The sequence below is a fragment of the Xenopus tropicalis genome, chromosome 5 (genome assembly GCF_000004195.4).
Source record: "Xenopus tropicalis strain Nigerian chromosome 5, UCB_Xtro_10.0, whole genome shotgun sequence".
Classification (NCBI taxonomy): Eukaryota; Metazoa; Chordata; class Amphibia; order Anura; family Pipidae; genus Xenopus; species Xenopus tropicalis.
Window position 1 is genome coordinate 132903722 of NC_030681.2, and position 22688 is coordinate 132926409.

Sequence of the window (22688 nt, forward strand, 5' to 3'; positions counted from 1 at the left end):
TGCAACTGTAATACATCTGGCACAACTGTGTCCAAGTTGCTGCAACTAACGCAACAGGGTATGAGTGATGATGCAAGGTGCTGGGGGAACCCTGGAGCTAGTGCCTAGTCCTGAGGTGGTGGGAGCTCCAGGGTTTCCCTGCTTTGATAGGTGCAGCAGTACACGATTTGGAACAAATTGCAGGGAGGGCTGAGTGGCGCCAAGTGCAACTATATGAAAGTGCAATGAATGTAGTTTTACATGTAATTGACTACCGGGAAATTGCCAGGATTGCAACTGCACTTGCAGAAGTACATGAGCCCAAAAATGTGTATATGTCTTTATAAATAAATCTTTATTGATCATATACAGTATATACTACATTGGCTGCAGGGGCGGGCCAAGCCGGCCGGGCGCCCTAGGCAACCCGGTCGGCCAACTCCGCCCACCTCCCCGCCCCCCGAACGGCGCATGCGCGCCAAAGTACAGGAGGAGGTGCAGGGGGGGGGGGCGGTGCAATTACATCGGTCATTGCCTCCGCCGCTAATGACAAAGTAGCACTAGGCAATAACAAAGTAGCACTAGGGGTAGGCAGGAGAGGCTCCTGCCTGGCGCCCCTCAATCGTTGCGCCCTAGGCAGCTGCCTCTTCTGCCTACCCCTAGTTCCGGCCCTGATTGGCTGTATATTTGATTAGTATCCTTTTAGTTAGAATGGCATTGAGGGATGTCCACATTGACTGCACTTTTTAGCATCCTGTTTTTATTTTCATATGAAGTGGGCCTTTAAGTTTCCTTTTCTGTACAATTAATGTAAGTAATGAGCCCCTATCTATCTCCTATATTCCAGCTAGTAATTTTCTTCCTTTTCTACCCTCACATCATTTCCCTACATTATTTGTGCTTTTCATTTTGATGTATCTGTCTATTTCCTTTTTTTCTTCTTTACTTTGTCAGCCCCATTGTCCATCTTCATTGGTTTCTTCTTCCTTCCTAATGTGTGAAAGTAGTTTATTTTGCCTTGTCTGTTAAGAAGTTACAATATTTATGGTTATCACATTACTTCAAATGAAGCCTATGCCACCGGAGTGAGAAGGAATCGGCACATAAGATAAATGCACCAAGCCAAGGCCATAAGCTCTACAGGTTAAAAAATACTCCGTCCTGCTCTGAGTATAATTAGAAGAGAATCATTAGAATACATACATATATAATGTGTATTCCAAGTGACAAATTGCCATTATATAAAGTGGTATCACAGTGATGATTTACGAGGCTCATTCCCAGGGGTATATGAGGACAGTGGCTCTACCAAAGACAGAAAGTTTCCACAATACAAACATCTGCTTGTTTAACTCTTTATTGCACAGACATGTCAGCTTCTTCATATACAGGTCCCATTTGCTACTCTAGTTCATCGCAATGAATTAGTATTGAAAGCTGACAGTTCTGGCCTAACGGTAAGAGGCGAGCAGAGTAAAAATCAATTTCCCAGTAGAGACAGGTCTCATTAACTGGCAGTGAGAACTGATTAACACCTCTCTGCTGTCCTGCTGCGGTTGCAGACACTTTAATGTGCCGATATTATGATGTGTATGCTAATGAAATCTCACACTTAGTAGTTTCTGCTGAGCTTGTATCAACCACATTGGCCAGTGCAAGAAGGGGAGAGGCATTGCTTAGCATGCAAGGGTTATTTAAGAGTAAGCAGTGTTTGAATTGAGGCCATGTGTTACTCTTGTAATGTACGGGCCAATAAAACTCTATCTCCAGCTTTGCTAAGGAGGTGCTACCACTCACTACTCACAGTTGGTAACTCTTAGCATCCCAGGCAGTTAAATGCCAAAAAAGAATGGTGGTAGTTGTTGCTTCCAAGAGCTGGAGGGTCACCAGTTCCAGTGGTCCATATTTGACAACTGTAGGATGTGGATATACTTAGTACAGTGTACATACACTGTACATGCAGATGCAGATTAATACTGGTACATTATTATATTATTAATATGATTTATACAGTACAATCAGTACCTGAACATAGTCAGAAAAATTTTAAATATATGCTACTACATATATAAGCATTCACATATACATACTGACAATTAAAGAGTAATGTAACTAGACCTTGGACAGAAGCACGAGCACTAAGGGGCACAGAAGCACCTACATGCGCTCAGTTTTGAAGTGGAGAGACCTAAACCAATTCATTTACATGCAGGGCAGGGCACAAAAAAGTGCATAAAACATGGCGGATTGTGGCCATTGTGCACCCTGCCCTCCGTGTTAAAAATAAACCCTAAAGTAACTCAATTACTTAGGTTAGAATGAAAAATATAAGTGTGTAAGATAAAATTACTCTAATTCTCTCAGGTTGGTTTTCATTTTGATGTCAACCAAAGACCTCACATTTGCTAATATTTAGCATGGCTATCATTACTTTCATAAGTAATCAAGGAAAGCACTTTGGGAATTGATTTCAGCCACTGTGGGATAGAGGGGCGCAACCCACTCATGCAATGTATTATATTTATTTTTGTGACATAGAAGAGGAGTGTTCTTATTAAAATCCCAGCTTTGTTAAAAGGAAATATATTATTGATCAGGCCCAATAGACAAATTGCAGTGGAGGTTACAGACCTAGCAATCAATGAGAGGTGTTTTGTACCATGTAAAAATAAATGAGTTTCTTTCATCCATGCACAGAAAAGACACTTTCTCCTTAACCAAAGGAGTTGCTAAACATTACCTACTGATAAACCAGAACAGAAAGCTTCCTTACATTCAAACATTACTCCCAACCTGCAGGAACAGAACAAATCTGCTCTCCCTTCTTCTGCTTTGGGACAGAACTTCCTACTAACAGGGTCATAGCCAATAGCCCTTAGGAAAGTCCTGAACACAGCTTTAAGGGCATTGCTGTATTATTATTAATTAAATACAATGGGTTTCCAGCACACTTGTGGGAAGTTTATCAGGGGGCTGCACGCAGCATCATATGTTCACTTTCACAAACCTTCAAACTTCAGTATATCCAAATTGCAGCACTCCCATTTCATATTCATAAAACACCTTTATTTTACATATGGCACAGACACAGCAATGTTTCAGACCTCCTGGTTCTTTCTCAAGCTAACAAAAAATTCTTTATTAGCTTGAGAAAGGACTAGGAGGTCTGAAACGTTGCTGTGTCTGTGCCATATGTAAAATAAAGGCGGTTTTATGAATATGGAATTGGAGTGCTGCAATTTCGGGATATGGTATTATTATTATTATTATTATATACATTCAATTACAGACTAATGTTGGAGGCAAGGAAAGCCCTGCTTATAAAATGTTTTAATAGAATAAGAGATGCCATCATGGTTGGACTTGGGGGGTGAAGGGCCCACTGGGTTTTTTCCTGATGCTCCACCGGCCCAGTCAAACCCTGGATGGCATGTAAGAAGGTGTGGGTTTGGCCAAGATGTGTGTCTAGGGAATTTAGCTGGTTGGCATTAGGTATTATTATTATATATTTTGTATATTATATTAGGTTTTTATTGGATTATTAAGAATAAGCAAATAGAGACCATAGGAAAACTTACTGACCATTTTTTTTATTTAAACCTACTTTTGTATCTTTGGTTCTAGTTTGCTAACTAATATCTTGCAAATATAGAGTATCTACTAAGTAGATTAAAAAAGTAGAGCTTTCAGTCCTTGTTTCAGTCATAATGTAAGTAGTCCAAAGAAAATTCACATTTTTTAATCTACTTAGTTAGACAATAAAAGGTATGACCTACTCTCTATTCTGATGTTTTGTTCTATGGCTAACATGGTACAACACTTCTGATGTCTTGGCTTTATCTTGTTTGAGAAGTGTCAAATTAATCTTTCGGGATTTGTTTAATTGGTGAAAGGACAAGTTATTACAGGACAAGTTTGCCAGACCAGTAAATGCTTCCGGTTTCTTTGATTTTCCAGAAATAGTGCAAACTTTGCATCTGTTATTACATTAACAGTCATAGGATAAGGGATGACTACAATGTCAACATTAGAGACCATACAAGCAAAGCAATTTGTGGAAAGTCAAATCACTGGGATACATTATTATTTCTTTAATATTATTGTTATGTGTCCTTGCTGGAATCGGAATGCAGTGCCATATTTTTAAAATCTTGGCACTACTGAGGTTATTAAGTCAGTATGAGCAATATTTTAGAATGCTGACTGCTACCCAGTGCAATTGAGATAAGGCTCTGAAGAGCCTTAAGAGAGATTACAGTGAAGTGTAAGTGTGAACATTTATATGAAAATCAAAGATCAAATCAAGGGCATCATATGTAGTTCAGCTTCAGAGGTCATATATTGAGGGACAGAATCATTAAACAGCTTGATAGTGAAGCATGACCTACTCTCTTATTGTCTCTCAATGGGGCACCTTCACGCTTCTTCCTCCCCCTTCTTTTTCTGGTTGCTTTGTCTTCAGAGGAGCCTTGCAGATGGGCTCTGGCCAGTGAAGCAGCGGGGAGTTATACACTTTTGATTGCAATCATCTGCTACTTGTTTCCAATAGAGATGGGCAGATGTGCACGGTTAAAACTGAGGACCCTATAATAGCCCCCTATGGATAAGATCACACGAGTAACCCTGCAATATCTGGCTTTCAGGTTGTGCCACTTAAGCACAAAGTCTTTATGGCACATGCTAAATAAAATAACAAAAAAGCATTTTCCCATCAGTGCTATCTAGAAATACATTACAACGTGTTTACTATAGCAGCCACCAAGGAAAAGGGGACTTGTGTCTGTGCTCTGCAGTATGCCACTTAGGGTCCTATTGATTAATGTACGAATTGGTCTGAATGCTAAAAATTCATATTTTTTTCTAAGTTTTAGAACTGTGAGTATTCTCTGTGTTTTTTTCAAAAATTTGTGCAACTTTTTCGTACTTTGTTACAATTTGTGCGTCAAAATCGTATTGTCGCAACGAGTACGAATGTTTTGGATTCATTCAAGCTTCGGTATCGTGACTTTCCTTGGGCCCGGTTGGAGCTGCAGAGTGCCATTGAGCCCTATGGGAGACTTTCCTTGGGCCGGGTTGGAGCTGCAGAGTGCCATTGAGCCCTATGGGAGACTTTCCTTGGGCCAGGTTGGAGCTGCAGAGTGCCATTGAGCCCTATGGGAGACTTTCCTTGGGCCGGGTTGGAGCTGCAGAGTGCCATTGAGCCCTATGGGAGACTTTCCTTGGGCCAGGTTGGAGCTGCAGAGTGCCATTGAGCCCTATGAGAGACTTTCCTTGGGCCAGGTTGGAGTTGCAGAGTGCCATTGAGCCCTATGAGAGACTTTCCTTGGGCCGGGTTTGAGTTGCAGAGTGCCATTGAGCCCTATGAGAGACTTTCCTTGGGCCAGATTGGAGCTGCAGAGTGCCATTGAGCCCTATGGGAGACTTTCCTTGGGCCGGGTTTGAGCTGCAGAGTGCCATTGAGCCCTATGGGAGGCTTTCCTTGGGCCGGGTTGGAGCTGCAGAGTGCCATTGAGCCCTATGGGAGACTTTCCTTGGGCCGGGTTGGAGCTGCAGAGTGCCATTGAGCCCTATGGGAGACTTTCCTTGGGCCGGGTTGGAGCTGCAGAGTGCCATTGAGCCCTATGGGAGGCTTTCCTTGGGCCGGGTTGGAGCTGCAGAGTGCCATTGAGCCCTATGGGAGACTTTCCTTGGGCCGGGTTGGAGCTGCAGAGTGCCATTGAGCCCTATGGGAGACTTTCCTTGGGCCGGGTTGGAGCTGCAGAGTGCCATTGAGCCCTATGGGAGGCTTTCCTTGGGCCGGGTTGGAGCTGCAGAGTGCCATTGAGCCCTATGGGAGGCTTTCCTTGGGCCAGGTTGGAGCTGCAGAGTGCCATTGAGCCCTATGGGAGACTTTCCTTGGGCCAGGTTGGAGCTGCAGAGTGCCATTAAGCCCTATGGGAGGCTTTCCTTGGGCCGGGTTGGAGCTGCAGAGTGCCATTGAGCCCTATGGGAGGCTTTCCTTGGGCCGGGTTGGAGCTGCAGAGTGCCATTGAGCCCTATGGGAGACTTTCCTTGGGCCAGGTTAGAGCTGCAGAGTGCCATTGAGCCCTATGGGAGACTTTCCTTGGGCCAGGTTGGAGCTGCAGAGTGCCATTGAGCCCTATGGGAGACTTTCCTTGGGCCAGGTTGGAGCTGCAGAGTGCCATTGAGCCCTATGGGAGACTTTCCTTGGGCCAGGTTAGAGCTGCAGAGTGCCATTGAGCCCTATGGGAGACTTTCCTTGGGCCAGGTTGGAGCTGCAGAGTGCCATTGAGCCCTATGGGAGACTTTCCTTGGGCCGGGTTGGAGCTGCAGAGTGCCATTGAGCCCTATGGGAGACTTTCCTTGGGCCGGGTTGGAGCTGCAGAGTGCCATTGAGCCCTATGGGAGGCTTTCCTTGGGCCAGGTTAGAGCTGCAGAGTGCCATTGAGCCCTATGGGAGGCTTCCAAAATCATACACAGAAGGATCAAAGCCAGAAAGTTTTTCGCGCCGTTTATGATTGTTTGGATACGAAAATTTCAAAACTTTTAGATTGTACCACGATATTTTCGTATGACAACGATGCAAAACTTTCGCGCTTTTAGTGCACATCAATACAAATTTTTTCATATCTTTTAGAAGTCCAAAATTCAGACTTTGATAAATGGGCCCCTTAGTGTAGACTGCAGAATCAGTCTACACTACTATTTGCCCCCTTCCTGATTTCTTATTCTTTTGCATGTTTGTCACACAAAATATTTCTGATCATCAAACACATTTAACTATTAGTCAAAGATAACACAAGTAAACACAAAATGCAGTTTTTAAATGAGGGTTTTTATTATTTAGGGAGAAAAAAAATCCAAACCTACATGGCCCTGTGTGAAAAAGTAATTGCCCCCTGAACCTAATAACTGGTTGGGCCACCCTTAGCAGCAATAACTGCAATCAAGCGTTTGCGATAACTTGCAACGAGTCTTTTACAGCGCTCTGGAGGAATTTTGGCCCACTCATCTTTGCAGAATTGTTGTAATTCAGCTTTATTTGAGGGTTTTCTAGCATGAACCACCTTTTTAAGGTCATGCCACAACATCTCAATAGGATTCAGGTCAGGACTTTGACTAGGCCACTCCAAAGTCTTCATTTTGTTTTTCTTCAGCCATTCAGAGGTGGATTTGCTGGTGTGTTTTGGGTCATTGTCCTGCTGCAGCACCCAAGATCGCTTCAGCTTGAGTTGACAAACAGATGGCCGGACATTCTCCTTCAGAATTTTTTGGTAGACAGTAGAATTCATGGTTCCATCTATCACAGCAAGCCTTCCAGGTCCTGAAGCAGCAAAACAACCCCAGACCATCACACTACCGCCACCATATTTTACTGTTGGTATGATGTTCTTTTTCTGAAATGCTGTGTTACTTTTACGCCAGATGTAACGGGACACGCACCTTCCAAAAAGTTCAACTTTTGTCTCGTCGGTCCACAAGGTATTTTCCCAAAAGTCTTGGCAATCATTGAGATGTTTTTTAGCAAAATTGAGACGAGCCTTAATGTTCTTTTTGCTTAAAAGTGGTTTGCGCCTTGGAAATCTGCCATGCAGGCCGTTTTTGCCCAGTCTCTTTCTTATGGTGGAGTCGTGAACACTGACCTTAATTGAGGCAAGTGAGGCCTGCAGTTCTTTAGATGTTGTCCTGGGGTCTTTTGTGGCCTCTCGGATGAGTTGTCTCTGCGCTCTTGGGGTAATTTTGGTCGGCCGGCCACTCCTGGGAAGGTTCACCACTGTTCCATGTTTTTGCCATTTGTGGATAATGGCTCTCACTGTGGTTCGCTGGAGTCCCAAAGCTTTAGAAATGGCTTTATAACCTTTACCAGACTGATAGATCTCAATTACTTTTGTTCTCATTTGTTCCTGAATTTCTTTGGATCTTGGCATGATGTCTAGCTTTTGAGGTGCTTATGGTCTACTTCTCTGTGTCAGGTAGCTCCTATTTAAGTGATTTCTTGATTGAAACAGGTGTGGCAGTAATCAGGCCTGGGGTTGACTACAGAAATTGAACATTGAATTGATAAACCACAGTTAAGTTATTTTTTAACAAGGGGGGCAATCACTTTTTCCCACAGGGCCATGTAGATTTGGAGTTTTTTTTCTCCCTTAATAACGTAAACCTTCATTTAAAAACTGCATTTTGTGTTCAATTATGTTATCTTTGACTAATAGTTAACGGTTTTTGATGAGCAGAAACATTTAAGTGTGACAAACATGCAAAAGAATTAGAAATCAGGAAGGGGGCAAATAGTTTTTCACACCACTGTACATGCCTTCCCTCACTCACCCCTCATAAATACAGCACTGGAGCTTTCAAAAGTGGATTAAAACAACGTTTTCAAAAAACATAGATCAGTAATTCTTAACACAAAATGTTAACTGCCTCAGATATCTCATAAAACACACTCAAGACAATAAAGCAGAGTTTTATGGAACCACCAAGCTCATGCCTAGAACTGCAGTGATCAGGGACCTATCAATATGTAAATCTGAAAAACAGCTATTGCCAAAATCCCACAAAAAGCTAGCATATGCCAGGGTCCAACAGAAAGCCTTCACCAAGAAAGACAACCAGAGATCATACTTAAAATACATGAATAAAAATGACTGGGTATTTTGAGCTTTAATTAAATTAAAATGGACCCAAAACCAACCTTATAGTATTCATGGAAACCCATGGAACATAGATGCTTCTGAGGAGCACTATTGTTTCCCTTCATTAGGGACTAAGGCAATTTTAAAGAAATATAATAATAAAAGCAAATACAGGTATGGGATCTGTTATCTGGAAACCCATTATGCGGATAGTTCTGAATTACAGAAAGCCTGTCTCCCATAGACTCCATTTTAATCACATTTTTTAACATTCATTTCCTTTTTCTCTGTAATAATAAAACAGTACCTGTACTTGATCCCAACTAAGATATAATTACCCCTTATTGGGGCAGAACAGCCCTATTGGGTTTATTTCATGGTTAAATGATTCCCTTTTCTCTGTAATAATAAAACAGTACCTGTACTTGATCCCAACTAAGATATAATTACCCCTTATTGGGGGCAGAACAGCCCTATTGGGTTTATTTAATGGTTAAATGTTTCCCTTTTCTCTGTAATAATAAAACAGTACCTGTACTTGATCCCAACTAAAATATAATTAATCCTTATTGGATGCAAAACAATCCTGTTGGGTTTAATTAATGTTTTATTGATTTTTTAGTAGACTTAAGGTCCAAATTATTAAAAGACACCTTATCCAGAATACTCTTGGTCCTGAGCATTCTGGATAAGGGATCCTATACCTGTACAAATGAATACAGTGTACCTTAATAAAACCTACTGTAAAAAAGTGAGAAGAAAGTGAGACAGAAGTTTATTGTTCATAATGACAGCCAAATGGAAGCCTACAGCCCAATATACATTGGAGCGAATGAAGAATAGAAAGGCTTTGGTGCAGACGAGCGGCCAAGTCCCCACATAAATCAACTATTTGTCGCATGACTTAAAGATTGATTTCCATCAACTCAGCACAAGGAACTTGACAGAGTTTAATCACGTTAGCAAAGAAAAATGTTCAAATATTGACAAATCTGGGTTAGCGAAGTTGACAGAGACCTGTTCCAACAATCTTACAGCTGTAAGTGATGCCAGAGCCGAACAAAACAAATCATCAGGTTTAGAAATTGGCCGAATTTCTGCGGAGGGCAGCTTACGATTCTACGGCAGCTGGAAATAATATTTGGATATATATTTAGTGGCCAATGTATCCATTTTTAAATTTGATTTTTTTTTTCAAAAAATGGTTTTGCACATTCAGCTAGCTCACTGTATTTACAAAAAAAGTCAAATCAGAAAAACTTGATTTTGAAGAAAATCATATTATACTATGAATTTTTCTATTATTCAGAAACCCATTATCCATATAACTCTGAATTATGGTAAGGTCATCTCTCATTATGTCAAATCTTTATTGTTGCATTAAAAGAAGGAACGCCTAACGCGTTTCGTATGCCAAGCACACTTACTCATAGGCCAAGCCTATGAGTAAGTGTGCTTGGCATACGAAACGCGTTAGACGTTCCTTCGCACACTTACTCATAGGCCAAGCCTATGAGTAAGTGTGCTTGGCATACGAAACGCGTTAGGCGTTCCTTCTTTTAATGCAACAATAAAGATTTGATTTTATGAGAGACCCCGGAGTCCGGAGCGCTTGGTGTCCACTACGTTTGAAATCGGCTTTTTTTTCCCCTTCAGCTACGGGTTCGGGGCCCTGAGCACCCGGACCAGCCAGGGATACCGGTGAGCTATTTTGACTTGTACTGACTATGCTTGACCATTGTGTTCCTTGAACAGCATTTGCGATACGTCCGGGGTTTTTATACCCGGACCTTACTGTTTAGATTGGTACGGATTGTATTTTGTGAATTGGAGCATTTATTATCATATGCAGAGAAATTTACTTTTGTTTTTCGTTTTTGTTTTACTTTATATGATATATTATCTTACCTTTTTTTCTTTCATCTCTCATTATGAGCAAACAGTTCAAATTAATTGATTTCCTTTTTCTCTGTAATAATAAAATCTTGTACTTGATCCCAACTAAGATATAATTAATCCTTATTGGGGGCAGAACAACTATTGGTTTTTTTTACTGTTTAAATGTTTTTTCTAGTAGACTTAAGGTATGGAGATCCGAATGACAGAAAGACCCCCTATCCGTAAAACCCCAGGTCCCGAGCATTCTAGATAATAGCTCCCATTCCTGTATAGTATTTGTAAAGAAAATGAGTAGAAATGAGTTTTTGTCTTAGTCCAAAAGAAGCTGTTTATCCAATAGGAAATATTAGATTTTACCAGGTCTGAGCCGGCAAATCTCAGCGATATATATCTTGACTGAAATGAATAATGAAAATCTTCATAAACAGGGCAACAAAAATTCTTTATATACAGGTAAAAATTCAAATTTGTATAGAAGTGAATTGTAGTAAAGGGGTAATTTAAAAATAGCTACCCCTGGGCTTCTTCTTCACACCCTACAATATTCTCTTATATATAGAGAATATCATGTAAAGGTAGGTGCAATAATACTCCCCTTTAATTAGCACAGCACAGATCTATGGTAGGATGTCCACATCTCCTGCCCCCTGACTGTATTGATGGAACGGCTTGCTGGGATTTCTTGCTTCTCTCTCCTGTAGTATAAACCACATTGCTTATTGGGTAAAGTTGCATAAAGTTTGTGAAAATGTGAAGTCAGATGGCTGAGTTGCCTAGGTTACGGCTATCCATTTCTCAGGAAGACTAAAAACTGATGCTGCCTTAGGATATTGCTTAAATAAATAATAAGTTCCTGATTTCTGACTGATATCTTGCGTGATACCTTTTCCTTTGTAAAAATACAAATACATACAAAGACAAAGCATTCAATTTTTGTAATGTTCAGATATATTTAAACACCTTCTAAGTATATTGTACCAAATTACAAAAAGACCTCTAATATAGAGATATTCTATCTGTATAGCCCTACTCCTGTATGCTGCACTGTACATATACACAGGGATCAAAAAATACAGAAAATAATAAAACACACAGGCAACAAAACAATAGAATATAAATAAGTACAAAAATATATTTACATTTGATATTAAGTGTTAAGAGACAGGAGGAATGAGATCCCTGCCCCATAGCCACCCCCCCCCATTACCCAGCGACGTTTCTGTGGCTGGTGCTATCCCCCGTTACCCATTATCTGTTCCGTGCTTACCTCTTCCACATTGGAGTGGGTCATGGGGGGCCAGGTTATTGCGCTCTCTCTTATTACCAGAGGCAGCTTTTTGCCATTTTTGGTAATTATCTGCTCTCTGCCGCCTGAGGTAGGTTCCCACCTTGCCCTTGTGGCAGTAGCGGCCCTGACATTGCCATATAGGCTCTTATCTAGTAAACACTAGGTCACAGGCTGTCTGGATTTTGCTGCCACCCTGCCTAATGGCAAAACCATCCCTGTGTTATTAACCATGGTAGTTTCAGACAATTACAGATTGCAGTTATCTGCACTTTTTCGCAAACATGCATAATGATATTTAACCAACAATTTGTTTGGCTTGCTCTGGTTTTCTCAATAAACAACGCTCTGTGATACAGAGAGTCAGTGATTTTAATTTAATTAATTTTACACATCATATGCACACAGATGCCACAGTGGTTTCAATTGTGACATTTCATTGTACTAATTGCTTTTTACATGACTTTCTTTGACTAATATTATAAGATGTGTTTAAAGGATAAGGCAAGCTGAAATTACTGGGGAGTGCCAATATGTTAGGCAACCCACAATGATTACAATTACTAAGAATGGTCCCTGGGTCAGCACTCTTTTAAAAATTCCCTAGTCCAGGTTTCATTTTGTCAAATGCACTCTTTGGCCATTTTTATCTGTTCTGATAGAAATGGACAGGCAAAATGGCCACAGCACACTCTGCAGAATAAACTACAGGAGTACCGACCTCGGGTTTCTAATTAGCCACTTTAATCACTGGGAAGTGAAAATAATTGAGAAGGGTCAAGTACAACAAACCTAAGGGGAAAAGAACAGTGAAGCACAACAAAAGTAGGGAGTGAAGAAGGGACAAGAACAACACAAGTATGGATAGAAAAAGGGTCAGGCACAACAAAAGTAGGGAGTGAAGAAGGGACAAGAACAACACAAGTATGGATAGAAAAAGGGTCAGGCACAACAAAAGTAGGGAGTGAAGAAGGGACAAGAACAACACAAGTATGGATAGAAAAAGGGTCAGGCACAACAAAAGTAGGGAGTGAAGAAGGGTCAATCACAACAAAAGTAGGGAGAGAAGAAAATGATCAAACACAACAAAAGTTAGAAGAGAAGAAGGTCAAGCACAAACAAAGTAGTGGAAAAATAAAGATTAAGCAGAATAAAAGTAGGGAGGGAAGAAAAAAAATCAAACAAAACATAACCAGGGAAGGAGAGAAGAAGGATCCAGGGATAGAACTCCACACTCATTGGACATATTCAATGATGATCAGGCAGTAGTTGGATGCTTAGAGGTACTGGCTGGGCAATGAGTGAACCATAGCTTGCAGTTTTATCACTTCTGTGCAGAGAATTGTAAAGGGCATAATGACAAGACAATCTTGTAGCTAATTACCTATTTACATATAGTTATTTTACTCATCTTGCCTGAAGGGAGGGGTAGAGTTACAATGTGCCCCAGTGAATTGCGGGTTTTGCTGCAATGGCACCATAGTTAATGAGCACAGGTAGAAGACTGGTTACACTGCAAAGCTATACTGCAACTTTCAGTGTTTTATTGAACACAACATGTTTGGAGCAAAGCTCTTTTTAAACAGTTCAGGTGTTCAACACTTGAAAAAGAGCTTTGCTCCAAACATATTGTGTTCAATCAAACACTGAAAGTTGCAGCATTGCTCTACAGTGTAACCAGTCTTCCACCTATGTTGGGTTTTATTAAGCTTCATACTAGATGGAAGCGATGGATAAGGTAAATTAATTACACAGACTGATCCAGGTATTAAAAGTGTCTGTTTGATATAAGTTAATGAGCCTAATCCCCATTTATAATACAAATAACCCAAAATGAATATCCGCTATTAGTTGACAATATTTAGGTTTTGTTGGAAATGACCATGACCCTAGCAGTGAAGGGTGCTGTAGCATAGACTAGCTGTGGTTATTCAGTCTAGAGGGCAGTCTCTGTTTTTCTAAAGTGCAGTCACATTAGCAGTCCTAGACCATCCATTTGTAAGTAATCTGATATCACAATGTAAAATAACAGCATATATTTTACTGTGGGTGTCACAGGGTTAGGAACATTCTAAGTCACTGAACAACAGCTCAGAAACCAGAGATACAAACGGACATTTCTGTTACTTTAATGTCAGTTTGTGTTTTTTACACACTACAGAAATTAATTGGGCCACAGGGAGACACTGGGGTGGGATGAAGATACATCAAGCATTAAAATGATACTGATAAAACCCCCTTCCAAATGGAAGGCTTAGCTCGTGAAACACAAATCAGGCCTTAGGAGTAAATTGTGGTTTGAGACGTTACTGTGAAATCTTTCTCAGTATATTCTCAGTATATTCACTGCTGAACAGGAGACGGGCGAGTGATCAGAAAGAGAAAACCAACAGACTTGGGAATGATGTCAGCTGCGGCAGTATTTTTATAGACATTCCCTAGCATTACTGTATCATGTATTATGTATAGATTTCAAGATGAGTGATGTTTTGCTGTGCCCTTGGGTAGAGAAAGGGAAAATCCAAATTGGAGAATGTTGAAGTGCACCATTCCTGTAAATTACTACATTCAGCTCCATAGAGGTTACACAGCAGCACCTGACATACTTAGGAATAAACTGTATCACTGTATCCTTCAAATACAGTTTAACTTTATCATTTCTATGATCGTTTTGTATCACGTTCTGCTCCTACACCGTAAAGTATCTACAAATAGTCTAATTAAACCTCAAAATTAACACTCTTTTAAAATATGAATCTTAATTATAAATATAGTAAATGGTATGATGAGCATACTAGTACAGGTATGGGATCTGTTATCTGAAAAAATATAATGTATCCATATTGGAGGCATTACAATCCTATTGGGTTTATATAAGTGACTTTTAAGTAGACTTAGGGGCTGATTTACTAAGACACGAATTCGAATTGGAAAAATTCTGATTGGAAAACGAACATTTTGCGACTTTTTCGTATTTTTTGCGATTTTTTAGGCGCCTTTACGACTTTTCGGAAATTATCGCGACTTTTTCGTTACCAATACGATTTGCGCGAAAAAACGCGAGTTTTTCGTAGCCATTACGACTTGCGCGAAAAAACGCAAGTTTTTCGTAGCCATTCCGAACGTTGCGCAAAATCTGGCGATTTTTTCGTAGTGTTAAAACTTAAAAGGCGCGACGTTTCACGCAAGTTTTAACTCTACGAAAAAATTGTGACTTTTCGCGCAAGTTTTAACGCTACGAAAAAATCGCCAGATTTTGCGCAACTTTCGGAATGGCTACGAAAAACTTGTGTTTTTCGCGCAAATCGTATTGGTAACGAAAAAGTTGCGATAATTTCCGAAAAAATCGCAAAATACCAATCATTACGAAAAAAACGCAATCGGACGCATTCGGCCCGTTCGTGGGTTAGTAAATGTGCCCCTTAAGGTATGGAGATCCAAAATATGGAAAGACCCCTTCTCCAAAATACCACAGGTGCAGAGCATTCTGGATTATATGCCCCATACCTGTAGTAACAATCTACTAAAGTAGGCATAATCACCTATAAAACCATATTAGGATGAAGTGCCAAATCTGAACCAAACTGGCTCTCCAAACTAAAGTCTCATATTCTTGGTGATGCTATTTGTCCATTATTGGAAACATGGCTCAGTTATTATACATCTGTGTTTGGTGGTTCCATGTGGTGCAATGGGTACTGTCATTATAGGATAATATGGGTTTGGTTATCTCCTGCGTTCCTGCTGCTAAACATAAAGAAACACCCATAAGAGCCCTAATGAACTCCACTGGAGCTTACTAATAGCACATATCAGGGTAGGAGTAATGGAGTAGGAGTCTCAAACACAACAAAATACTGTTGAGCTATTTATGCAAAAATGTTTAATCAAAATTTTTTTTAAACGAAGTGCAAACTAAGTTAATTTTCGCCTAAAACACGTTTTTGTTGTAGATTTGTTTTCTGTCTTTCTTTTGTCATTCATTCAGAGGTGGATATAATATTCCAATTTAAGTTGATACATCTTGTGTGTTTCTTGCAGACATTGTGGTTATATCAAAGCCAAACAAGACCCAGATGAAGACAAGATGCAGTTTCAGCATGGAAGAGGTAAAATATAAGTATTCACAGCAAAATGAATATACCTGTAATGGATTAATAGCCATTTTTTTTTATTCTTTATATGCATGTACCATGTAAACATATGCCATTGGACCTTTATACTTTACACTAGGGGGCACATTTACTAACCCACGAACGGGCCGAATGCGTCCGATTGCGTCTTTTTCGTAATGATCAGTAATTTTGCGATTTTTTCGTATCTTTTGCGATTTTTTCGTATCTTTTGCGATTTTTTCGGCGTCTTTACGATTTTTGCGTAAAAACGCGAGTTTTTCGTAGCCATTACGAAAGTTGCGCAAAGTCGCGATTTTTTCGTAGCGTTAAAACTTGCGCCTTTTAAGTGTTAACGCTACGAAAAAATTGCGACTTTGCGCAACTTTCGTAATGGCTACGAAAAACTCGTAAAATCGTAAAGACGCCGAAAAAATCGCAAAAAATACGAAAAAATCGCAAAATTACCGAAAAAGTCGCAAAATGTTCGTTTCCAATCGGAATTTTTCCAATTTGGATTCGAAATCGTGTCTTAGTAAATCAGCCCCTAGTTGTGGGCAATTGGCACATTGCTCCCTACCCTTCTGTTTGAGCCTGAAGGCACAGCTCTAGGAGAGCACTGGGCAAAGGCTTCCAGGATGGGCTTTAAATGACAACTTTTCAGGGCTTCAACACTTGCACTAGCGGGTTTAATAAATGAGACCTTTTCGTTGCACTTTGCACCATGCTTTACGTCCTGTCCTGTAGTATTTCTTAGAAGATACAGGTAATTTACATTGACTGATGTTGCATCAAATGTTATTGAACAATGCCCTTTATTTCTTAAAATACTGAAGCTTTTTTAGCCTTTAATAATTCATTAGTTGTGCGAGTGCAAAAGTGATAGATTGCATTCAATGTACCACTAGTTTCTCTGCCTTTTTCTAAACTCTGTATGCAATATTTCATTCCTGGTGGTCTTGCATGACTCAAGGGTTGGCGTGAGTGCTGTAAAGCCATATAAGAATATACAGGTGTGCTGGGTATTCTTACAATAACATGGGCTAAAATGTACAGGATTATTTGTGACAGCAGAGGCAAGGATATATTTCATGGGTTATTTCCACCCTTTATTGTACACCTGTGGCTTGTAATAAAATGCAAAACAAGATATAGATTTATAGTGCTGTGTAATTCACTCTCCTTGCCATGATTTATGTTGCCAGTGAAGCTGCCAGGGAGCAAGACCTACATTCACCCTCACACCTATGAGGACCCTAACCAGGCTGTAAGGGATTTTGCAAAAGAAATTGACGCATCAGCTATTCGGATTGAGAGAGTTATAGGTGCTGGTAAGTAAAGGCTCTCTTCGGTATAGCGCACACTTTTTTACCGTTTTCTGTTTGAACTGACATGATATTAGGCAATTTTTTTTCTGCTATTATTTCCATGTTTTTTGAGGCACACGGCAGAAAATACATTACTGAGCTCTGATTGAGAATGAAGACATTACTGCCAAGTGCCATTTATAAGCATATAATGTACAAGATATTCACGGCTCTTGTATTCTGTAGTGAATAATGCATCCCTTATAGTATTGAGCGAATGTCTCCCATTTCGCAGTGGCGATAAATGAGCGAAACGTTCAAAAAATTCACAGAATGGCAAAAAAAATTGTTGTGCACATCCGGGTTTCCGGATAATGGATCCTATACCTGTACTGTAAGTATAATATGGAGACTGTATTTCTGCTCCATGCACATTTTTAGTAGCTGCTGATACCTGCATATTCCATGGTAACACGTAACATTTTATTCCTGCTGATTTCATTTAAATACACACTGCCTGTATATATTGTGTTGCATTATTAAGAGACTTAATGTTTCTTTATTAATGATGTAAATGAATTAATGATATGAATGACGGTACATTTATCATTGTTATACCAAGGGAGTGGTATTCTATGAAGCTGTATATAGCTTTTTTACACTGCAGCAAAACAGATTTGAATTGAATAGATATGCTGCAGGTTTTCTATATAGTATGTGTGTGCACATAATGTATACTGTTCATCTGTGTGATTGTGTCTAATATCCATCATTCTCTATACATTTCCAGTACATTACTAATAGACATTCCAGATTCGATATTGGCTTTCATGGCTTTTGATCTGCAGACCTCCTTTTCCATTACAGACCCTCATATTGAGAGCTTCTTCTCTTCCACATCATCTGTCCTCAGAGCGGGCTTTTGATCAGCAACATCCCAATCACATTAGTTCCTTGTTCTCGTAGAAGGGTCTTAAGTACCTTTGCCGAGATAGCAGACCTGATTACTTCTGCTCCGTCCATTACCCATTCGCTGCCAAGATGTTACATTGAAGTGGGAAAAGAAAAAGTCCCAACTCCGTGACTTTGATACTAAAAGCTCCTTAATAACATTTTAATGGTTTCATTTCTAAAATCTACACAGAAAACACAGGGAAGTTAAAAGCAGCAAACTCACCCACTTGAGCACAATATGCTCTGCAATCTAGAGGTCTGTGCATTAAAAGAATACAGCGTTTTATAGGAACAGAAAATGCTTCTTCCTGCTGTAAGGAAAGAACAGCCTCTCTATACCCAAAGCAGAGGATTATGAAGTTTCTGTTTGTGTCCTTTGCTTCAGATCTCATGGCAGTCATCACAAAAATATTTTTGCCGATATTGTTATGAACAATGTACCTGCACCTAATGAACTTGGGTCTTCCAAGATGGATCTAAGTGTAGCAGTTTTAGCTACAGAAAAAGCAGGGTACATCTTCCAAATCTCCTCTATGCATTTCTCTCTTACCCCAACCCCAATTATTTCATCTTCCATACATTATTCTCCTTTTTATTGACTGAAAGTCCAGTAGCTGTTCTCTTCTCTACTTCTCATAGTCTTCATTTCACACCTCACACCTTCAACCTTAAGCTTCTGTGCAACTAATGCAGATATTAAGTGCTAGATGGATGATAGCCAGATAATAGATAGATGAAAAAGAAAGAAAGAAACTACCACTATTAATTTAACTTTGTGCAACAAAAGTCTCAAAAAAGGTGAATATGCACCTGAATATGCAACCACAGATCTGAACTGCATGCTGTGTAGCAGTGGCATAACAATAGGGGGAGCAGACCCCTTGACCCTAACACGCTAGTTTTGAAAGCTTGAAGCCCTAGTACATAATAGGCTAACCAAAACAGATGGACCTTCTGAAGATTAATTCACTATCCTCATTAAGTGGATGAAAGAGTGCCACTGGGAAGGACAGGGTTGCCACCCCATGGAACCATGTTTATCCTTGAGCAAGGATTGTTCAAGTGTAAAGGGCAAGCGGGATACTAATAGACACACTGAATGTAAGAGACATATCCAGAATGCCCACAACCTTGGGTTTTGTCAGATAAGGGATATTTCCATAATTTGGATCCCCATACCTTAAGCCAACTAAAAAATAATTTTATCATTAATTAAACCCAATAGGATTGTTTTGTCTCCAATAAGAATTAATTATATCTTAGTTAGGTTCAAGTACAAGGTACTGTGTTATTATTAAAAAGAAAGAAAATCATTTTTAAAAATTGGAAAAATTAGCTCATAATAGAGTCTAAAGGTGGCCATACACGCACCGATCTTATCGTACGAAACCTCGTTTCGTACGATAATCGGTGCGTGTATGGCATGTCGGCGAGTCGACCGATATCGCAGGAAGCTGCCGATATCGGACGACTCGCCGATCGGACAAGTTTGAAAATTTTGATCGGGCGCCATAGAAGGCGCCTGACCAAAATTCTCCCTTCAGAGCTGAATCGGCAGAAGGAGGTAGAAATCCTATTGTTTCTACCTCCTTACCTGCCGATTCAGCCCTGAATGGTGTGTGGCGGATCTTACGATGTTTCGTGCGACCGATGGTCGTACGAAACATCGTCGGATCGCCACGTGTATGGCCACCTTAAGGGAGATGACCTTCCTGTAATTTGGAGCTTTCTGGATAATGGGTTTTTAGATAACATATCCCATACTTGTAATACATGCATCACTCTTTTTCCCAGGTTGTAGGATACATTATTTTATAGGTAACAAAGTAAAACGGTGATTAAAACATGTCCAAAACTATGGGGCTGATTTACTAACCCACGAATCCGACCCGAATTGGAAAAGTTCCGACTTGAAAACGAACATTTTGCGACTTTTTCGTATGTTTTGCGATTTTTTCGGATTCTGTACGAATTTTTCGTTACCAATACGATTTTTGCGTAAAAACGCGAGTTTTTCGTATCCATTACGAAAGTTGCGTAAAAAGTTGCGCATTTTGCGTAGCGTTAAAACTTACGCGAAAAATGCGCAACTTTTCGCGTAAGTTTTAACGCTACGCAAAATGCACAACTTTTTACGCAACTTTCGTAATGGATAGGAAAACTCGCGTTTTTACGCAAAAATCGTATTGGATCCGAAAAATTCGTAAAGAATCCGAAAAAATCGCAAAACATACGAAAAAATCGCAAAGTACCGATCATTACGAAAAAAACGCAATCGGACTCCATTCGACCCGTTCGTGGGTAAGTAAATCAGCCCCTATGACTCCCCTATTTAATGGTACGGCGTATTTTCTATTAAATATACAGTACATGTGCAGGTATAGGACCTGTTATCCAGAATGCTTGGGACCCGGGGTTTCCGGATAAGGGATCTTTCCATAATTTGGATCTCCATGCCTTAAGTCTACTAAAAAATCATTTAAACCCAATAAGATTGTTTTGCCTCCAATAAGGAGTCATTATTTATTAGTTAGGATCAAGTACAGGTACTGTTTTATTACTACAGAGACAAAGGAAATAATTTTTAAAAATTAGAATTATTTTCTTATAATGGAGCCTATGGGAAATGGCCTTTCCATAATTTGGAACTTTCTGGATAATGGGTTTCCAGGTAAGGGATCCCATACCTGTACTGAATATGCTGTCTGTCAATCCCACCTGTGCATCAGTCATTATGAAGATACATTGATACATACAGGGGAACATTTTCTGGCCCTTTTATAGGTTTCATATTATGGAAAAAAAAGGGAAAGAGTTTAGTAGCTGCTACTTGTAGCTGGTTAGAAAATAGGTTTTATTATTCCCAACGGGCCAAATAGTCTATTATACCTCAACAGCAAACAATGGCTGCTATTTCTAGCTAACAACAAGTATTCAAAGCAATTGCCTGATTTAATTTAATGTGTGTATATAAAATGACCATGTGGAAATCGGATAATTTATCAAAGCCAACCTTCTCTTCTGACCAGGCGAGTTTGGAGAGGTGTGCAGCGGCCGCTTGCGATTGCCCAGTAAGAGAGAAATCTGTGTGGCCATTAAGAGCCTGAAAGCTGGATACTCTGAGAAGCAACGGCGAGACTTTCTGGGAGAGGCAAGCATCATGGGACAGTTTGATCACCCCAATATTATTCGCCTGGAAGGTGTCGTCACTAAATGTAAGGAAATATTCCACATTGTCTACAGAATATTCCAAATTGATTTATGCAACCTTGATAGAACTGTGGGTATTATACCCACCTACCAGAAAAAGAGGTTGAGGTGGGAAACATGTTATAAATATAATATATTCATTTACAGAGAAGGTTTATCATGTTTTTGTTATTCTATTTTGATGCAGTTTTTCTTATTTTATATGTAAGAATGCCTTTGTAATGAATTATTTCCTGTGTCCATGCCCTTTATTTAGAGGCAAAAAGAAGAAACAGAGTTTATTGAGCTGTACAAACAGACCAGCATATCCATTCAGATACACGTCCCTCACCTTTTCTGTAACGCTCTGGCTCGCGGCCAGTTACTTACAAAGCCTATCCCAAAATCAATATTCAATTGACACTGGGGTTACAGAGCGAAATACAGGGAAAAATAGAGTTCAGGTTTAACTATTTATCTCACTAAGGGAAAGGGACCGTGACTGAGAGTGCCTCTTGCAGAAGGCATATTGATAAATAAAAGTGTTCATATTTATGGACTGATTTATGGAGGCTTCCCTAGAACATCTCCTAAACCATCAATTAGAGCCGTGTTCTCTGCCCTCGGAGGTGAGAAGTTGCTGACTAATGAAGATATTAAATGTTTCACAGCTGCTAGTGACTTTCTTAGGAGCTTTAATGGTTTGCTGTGGGAATGGAGAGCAGAGTGTATTGGCCATTCTTCCAGTTCTTGTACCTTTCCACAAGTCGATATGTGTTATCTATATACTGTACATCAGCTTTTTTCATTACTTATCTTCCCAACTGTAGACTTTTCAAGAAGAAAACTGTATAGAATGTAGAGTAGATGGGAACTACCTAACCCAACAATTCTGTTTGGGATTTCACTTTAATTAATTGCCATAAATGCCTTCGCATTCTATATAATACTCAAAGGTTATGGTTCCAAGGCAAATAATCAAGGTCAGTCAGTAATTAGCAGGCTGCAGTGGTTTTTATTATCAGTGTGAGCACACTGCATGTTTTGGTCAGAGAGTTTCTCAGGTGTACAAAGTGCAAAGCATTATGGGATTTAATACTTTCCTACGGAACATAAACCTTCATCCAACAAAACCTCTCAAAGTGACAGTGTCAGTATAATGTCCCTAGTTAGTCCATTAATAAGTCCATCACGATTGTGCTCAAATGTGTGTGTCTTATTAAGCCTATCCTTGGGCGCCAGTCTAACAAAGACATATGTACTGCCAACAAAAGCCTACCTGGGAATGCATAAAACATGTAGGTCATATATACCAAAATTTACCATT

At 39.9% G+C, this 22688-nt stretch overlaps 1 protein-coding gene across 3 annotated transcripts in view; it reads left to right on the forward strand.

The window, feature by feature from the left end:
• LOC100494929 (ephrin type-A receptor 3) overlaps window positions 1-22688 on the forward strand; it is a 145686-nt gene that overhangs the window by 94467 nt on the left and 28531 nt on the right. For all 3 annotated transcript variants that reach the window (XM_004917767.3, XM_012971375.3, XM_002939924.4), the window contains 3 exons: window positions 15841-15908; window positions 17117-17242; window positions 21202-21387. In XM_004917767.3, the coding sequence (XP_004917824.1) occupies window positions 15841-15908; window positions 17117-17242; window positions 21202-21387 (380 nt within the window). The remainder of the gene's footprint in view (window positions 1-15840; window positions 15909-17116; window positions 17243-21201; window positions 21388-22688) is intronic.